Below are 6313 nucleotides of genomic sequence, written 5' to 3'. Positions count from 1 at the left end.
GTTTCGTTTGTGAACTTGGAAGTGTTGCTGTAAAGCTGGATCCTTAGTGCTAAAGGCTGCTGACTGTTTTGTAAATACATTAAGGCAAATTGAAAAAAAGGAGAAAGAAAAAAAAAAAAAGTGTTTAGGGACACCAGTATTATTATCCATGGGATATTGCAAGTCCCTCAGCTTTCTGTATCTGACGGGGATACCGAGTGAAAGCTGCTGTACTGTTGTTTTGTTTCCAGTACGGAAACCGGTGCCGGTCTCCGAGCCGGCTGCGCGCTGGAGGGCTGCGCTCGGCCGAATCGCTCTTCAACCAATTGAATGACCAAAGCATTTGGACCACGCAGTGGTTTGCTATTCTTTCAAAATTACTTCCTCAGTTTCAGTAATAACTAAAGATACTCACTTATCTTCAAGTGGATGGTTTTCATCCCGTTTAAATTTGTGCCTTGTACCCTCCCCTTTCTTAGAGAGAAAGGACGGCTTGTGTGTCGCACCTACCCGAGTTTCCCCGAGCAGTGCCGAGGTCCATCTCGGGCTCTTGCAGTAGTGCTGTAACGAAGGCTGCAGGGTGGCGGGCGGGATCGCAGCAGTTCTGTGGCCCTCCCCTCACACGCAGCCGTGCTGTATTCCGGAGATGTCCCTGTTGCCCCCGCTTACCCGGGCAGCAGGACCTGCGCTTGGCTTTGAGAGACGATGCGTAACGCTTTGGCCTTCCTCGACATCCCCTGGCTCGCCCCACTCCTGCAGAGTCAGGGACAGGATTATCCCTTCTTCTTTGAGTAGCGCCAGGCAAGTTTTCTCTCTAGCGTAGATCCAACCTCCGAAGGAAAGCTCCGGTGCGAAATGTTGTGAGCAGGGTGCCGCGATGAGGCGTGGTGTGCGACACGGTGTTACGAGCTAGAGCTTCGGCACGATCGGGGCGGCTCGGGAAGGCTGCTGGGAGAGCTGGGATGCTGCCTCTGGCTGGGTGTGCAGCTTGGCTGCAGTTCTGGCGTAGCCGATCTCGCGTCAATTACCCCATCTTCCTCCCTGCTTTCACTTAATAGCTCATGCTTCAAAAGAGAAAATCGCGTGAAGCAGTGTTGGAGGGGTTGAGTGCGAAACAGCAAACCGAGCACCTTCATTGCATGCGTATCTGCTTTGTTGTAACGACATTAAGGAGTAGTCAAGACAAAACCAGGCGCCAATGTGAAGCCAACTTGGAGAGGACACTAGATCCTGTGCTGCAGTATTTATCCGAATCGAAATTCTGAATGTTTACCTCAGTGTAAATATCTTAACCTTTCCAGTGGGAGGAAAGGCGTATTGCATGGAGCAATCACTGTCCCCATCGCTTTGCCAAACACGTCATCCTCTCTAAGACGGGCTTCGCATCGGTACGAACACTGTCCCTCTTTGGACCCTTACCTTTCTAGGATGTGAATGGTAAAAATGTGAATATTTGTTGTTTACTTCATTAGGCATAATTCATAATGATGTGTTTATATGAAGAATATCACAGACTGAAGCAAAACCATATGCAATTGGTTTACTTTATTATAAACTGTATATGATGTACAAACTAATAAAAACTTAAATGACGACAGTCTCACTGTTGTTCTTGAACAGGCAAATAAACAAGATATTCCAGCTGTGCATTTCAGTGCTGGATGCGATCTGGAGCACTGGGTTGTTCCCGGGGCACTGGCAGGAGAGGGGGTCCGCGTGCTCCTGCGCTCCCACAGGAGCCCTCCTGGGCAGGCGCTGGGAAATGCGTTTTTAAAGTTTTGATGGAACAAACCCGTGTGAGATTTCTGTTAGGAAAGGCCAAAGTGGAATACTGGGCACTCTGCCGATGCAGAAGCTAGCCAGGGTTTCTCTGTGGAGGATTACAGGTGCTATCGGGGTGTATATATGTAATTTTTTTACGTTATAATGAGAATTTATTGTCACCCATCTTTTTGAAACAGCAGGAACTATTTTGCTTTAGTGGTAAACTCACAGGGTGTTCACCAGATCAGCCCCAAAGCACTCCTTGCTTTTGTTTTAAGCATTCAGAGGAGAAATGCTTCTTGCACAGGCAGTGTTGGGCTTCCCAAGCGCTGGTTTCTGCGCGCACCCAGCCGCAGCTGCGCCCACACGACAGCCCCTTTACAGATCTGAGCCCAGCACGCGCTTGTCAAACACAGTAAGTATTTACATACATTAATGCGGGATTAATTTCACTATGCGGTTCACCAAACACTGAGCCATAGCGTGAGTTTAAACTGTTGTCCTGACCTGAATCCATTAGTTGAGCTTTGTGTTACAGCAAAGTAGTGACCACAATAACCACTGAGCAACTGGCAGACAGTCTGGCGAAGAGCAAAAACATAAGTTTCACTAAAACAGCCTTAATAACAGAAGTGCTTGATCGTTAACTTTTTTTTTTTCCAGCCAATGGTTTAGGTTTGAGCAGACTTAAGTTACGCAGTTACGCTACCTCCACTTACTTCCTAAATTACAATGTTACTGCCATCCTAACTTTTAACATTCAAGCGCATTAGAGAAAAGTAGTAAAATCTTGCATGAAGTACAGTTCTATACTTCAGACATGATTTTAATTTTGATAAAATAAGATGGAAAAGACATTAGTTCATCTCTTCCACTCCCTGCCAAGGCAGGATTGTTCCCTACGGGACAAGGACACTGGACAGTGCTTGGTCCAGCCCACTCTGACACGTGAAGTGAAATGGCTGGAGCCGCGCTGCAGGAACTGAATGCCTCTCCTGGGATTTCACTTGTTTCCCTTTCTGTGACTTTTTTTTTTTTAAGCCCACGATAGCTCTTTAAGACATCATCTGGCAACCTGCTTTCCTTCTGTCTGCTCACCAGCACATCTCTTCCCTGCACTGAAGGAAGCGTTCACGTGCAAACAGAGAATGTGAATTGGGGTAGAGCACGGCTGGCCACGGGGTGTGGGACCGACACCCTGCTGCCCTTCGCAAGTTCTCTCCTTACAGGCTGAACTATTAGGAACTGCCACACATGACAGAAATGAGCCACAACTGGGTCCTGCTGGTCTTTACCCAGTAATTCAGCTACCAGAACGACTGATGTCAGTCCCTCGAGTGTGGGAGAAGGGGAGAGACATTACGCAGTTCACTTCGCTTGGCTTCAGACCGGTTACGTACAGGCTTTGGTCTGCCACTGCTTCTACTACCGACACGTAAAGATCTAACGATTGTGGTTCTTAGGGAAGTTATAAAAGACCATAGGAGATCTTCCTCTGAGGAAGAAAACAAGCAGAACACCACGGCTAGTTCTCTCCAAAACTCTTCCTTTAAAATACTCTCAACAGCACTTCAGTTATTGACCTCGGTTATGTGACAGTTTTCCTTTGTCAGTCAAGAGTTGCTTGTTTTCTTCCTGTTCTGAGGCTAATAAACTCTCTCCCCGGAGAGGCTTCACACTGGGGTTGGCAAAAGGGCTTACTTTAGTAAAGGTAGAATTATTTCTCTTTACACTTTTAAAGGTTACAGGAGTTACTTGCCTTTTAAAAACAAACAAACCAGCTACCCTGCCCACGTGCCTAGATGATGGTGCAGGAACTAAAAGCAGAGCCCCGTTTGTTGGTGCTCTGCGTTGGCACAAGTTTTCCTTTTCCATAGTAACCTGAGAATATTGCCTTCACATTGATCTTTTTAGAAAGGATGAGCATCCACATACCGTTATCAAAATACAGCAGTTTCCCTCCTCCAATTTCCCCCACTTCATCCCCTTTGTTCCCTGCCTTTTCCAGTTTCACAAACTCCAGCAGATCGAGCCCGGTCTGGACTGCTTCGATGCCGTTGGCGCAGCCGAGGGTGATGTGAGCCCGGCTGCCTTTCGGGAGGTTGTCGGTGGGCAGGATCTTATCGGCATCTCCAGGCCACAGCAGCAGCTGCTGTTCGCTCAGCTCTACACGAGCACCGACAGTTTTTGTTGTGATGAACAGAGCAGAAATGGATAAGGCGAAGCCTTTGCCGTAGGAAGCCTTCACAGCCTGGGAGAAGAGGGAGAGAAGTCCCGAACACGGCTTTAACTGACTGCAGCCAGGTGGGATTTACAGCAGCGTGGGTGGCTTTATCGTCCACAAGCTCGGGCTCTTGGCTGACGACGGTAACTCTTGCTTCGTCATATTTGAAACACTGTGTGCAACTAGAAGATCGTGGCCTGAAGTTCCTGCTCCGTGAAATTCGGAGCTGGTTACATCTTTTCCCTTCACAAATTCCAATATTTAACTTGGGCTCATCTATTTGGAAATAATCTAGCTGGAAGTGCAAATACCTTAATTTCTCATCATTCAAACCAGGCTATTGGAGATGCTGCTGGAAGTGGGGGGTGACGGGGATGGGGTAGGAGTATTTTGTTTGCAAACTGGCAGGAAATAGTCACCAGCTCTCCCACAGTCATGACTTTTCTGTTGCACAGGCCACGTGGACGTACTTACTCTCCCTACAGTTACCCTCTCAGCTCTGAGCAAAGCCACGTCCCCAGCCCACCCCGAGAGGCTTGTGGACCCTGCCGGGAAGGGGGAGGAAGGCTGGGGTCGTGGGGAGGAGCGGGAGCCCCGGTACTCACTTCTTGCTGTGCGTATTCCTCGGCTCCGGCTGCTTTTCCAAAGTCGGTGTATTTTGTGGTGCAGTGTAAGACCCCGGGCGGCCTCTTCACAAAGTAGCTGGTGAGATCTATTTTTATTTTGGGATCTTCAATAGCGGAAGCAACTGCAGATACAGGTAAACAATATTAGTCTCAAAAAATGGTCCCCCTGATGTCACCCCACGAGGCTAAGTCCCATCTCAGCTTTCTTCACCAACCTGTCCTTCACGTTTCATCTTTCCTACTGCTGAAAAGGACTAGATGGGTAAGTAAAACTCCTTCCACCTAGGCTAACTAGAAAACAGAAGCCTCTGCGCGTCATCGTGGCTCGTCTTAACCTTGACGTTGTACGAATCCCTTAAGGGACAAGATTGTTCAGTCTTTCCCTTTGCTCTTTCACTCGCTGCAGCGAGCAGGGGATGCACAGCCACCTGATGTGATGCTGCTGCCACCCGAACCCAGCTCCCTGCAGCGTCACAGCTAAACAGACTCCTTAGGAAAACCCGTTTCATTTATTTTTACTTAAACCAGCAACTTTTATCAACTATAGGAAACAGATTAGTATCTTTAAACAGTTTTTCTTGTTGCTAACTTTAACTAGAAATTCACTTTAGAAGCTGACCAAACTCATTCCGTTTGCTGAGTGTTAACATTTCATCAATAGAGTAAGAACTTGCTAAGATACTTTTATATACATACAGTATTTACTCTCCTTTTTGAAAGCTTTGAGACTTCCAAGCTCATCTAGGAAGGCCTGGCCAGCCTTCCTCAGGATCTCTGAACTTCTTTTGCTCAAAAACCACCCAAAATACATGGGTAGGAATTCCTTCTCCAAGCTCGGCTTCATCTTCTTCAGCTCTTCCACTGACAGTTTCCATTGATTCTTTTCCTTCAGCTGCAAGCAATCCATTCGCCACTGGGTTTTGGGCTCAGCGAAGATGACTTTGTACCGGTATTTGTCAGCAATATCAAAGAGTTGGTCCAGTCGTTCCCTCTCATGGTGAGTGTCATCCAAAACGATAACGCTGGTATCTCGTTTGCAATAGTCAACTAGATCCTCATCCACCTTTGAATACTCTTCAGGAATGGTGCTTCTTATTAAAGGTGTAATTTTATAGCTATCAACGGAGATGACCTTGCAGGCATCTTTATACCTATCTTGAATAGCCTGGGCAAGAGTGGACTTCCCACTGCCAGGCAGGCCTCTTAAAATAAAAAAGGTTTTAGATTCTTTGACTGTGGAGATGGTATCTTCATCGTCAAGGAAAGGGAACTGCAACATTTCGGGTCTTTCTTTTGCTGATTGAGCAGACATTTTTCTAAATATTTTAGGCAGGAATGTGTGACTCTTCTTTGAGAAGCCTCTGTTCTGAAATGCAAGAAGAAAATATTTTGCAGGCTAGCAACCCCGAGAGACCGCGCGTTCCCACCGCACGAGCGCACGCCCTCGAGAACCTTCACTGGGAGGAAGGGGACGCAGAGAAGGCCTCTACCCCCACGGCCCCTAACCGCGGCCGCCATCCTTGGCTTAAACCACCTCTCGCAGCGACCGCGCTGGTCCCGCAGCAGGGACCCGTGCCCTGTCCCACCAGCACCGTCCGTCTGACCCGAGGAGCTGAAGGTGCGGCTCCGGCCTCGGCCGCTGTGATTCTGCCTGACCAGGAAGGGGAAGTTTTACCCGTCACGTGGCAGCAGCCGCAGTCTCACAGGCACCACGAGCTGC

General features: G+C 48.1%; 1 protein-coding gene across 1 annotated transcript; it reads right to left on the bottom strand.

The window, feature by feature from the left end:
• Nucleotides 1-3515: 3515 nt before the first annotated feature.
• On the bottom strand, nt 3516-5939 carry CNP (2'',3''-cyclic nucleotide 3'' phosphodiesterase). The gene is made up of 3 exons (XM_009480884.2): nt 5290-5939; nt 4573-4715; nt 3516-3994 (listed from the first exon to the last, which is right to left on the bottom strand). Exons 1-3 carry the CDS (start codon nt 5903-5905, stop codon nt 3542-3544), a joined length of 1212 nt encoding a protein of 403 aa, XP_009479159.1. The 5' UTR covers nt 5906-5939; the 3' UTR covers nt 3516-3541.
• Nucleotides 5940-6313: the final 374 nt, after the last annotated feature.

The sequence above is a fragment of the Pelecanus crispus genome, chromosome 18 (assembly GCF_030463565.1).
Source record: "Pelecanus crispus isolate bPelCri1 chromosome 18, bPelCri1.pri, whole genome shotgun sequence".
Taxonomy (NCBI): Eukaryota; Metazoa; Chordata; class Aves; order Pelecaniformes; family Pelecanidae; genus Pelecanus; species Pelecanus crispus.
Note: the sequence above shows the minus strand (reverse complement) of the source record. Positions and strands in the feature narration are given on the sequence as shown.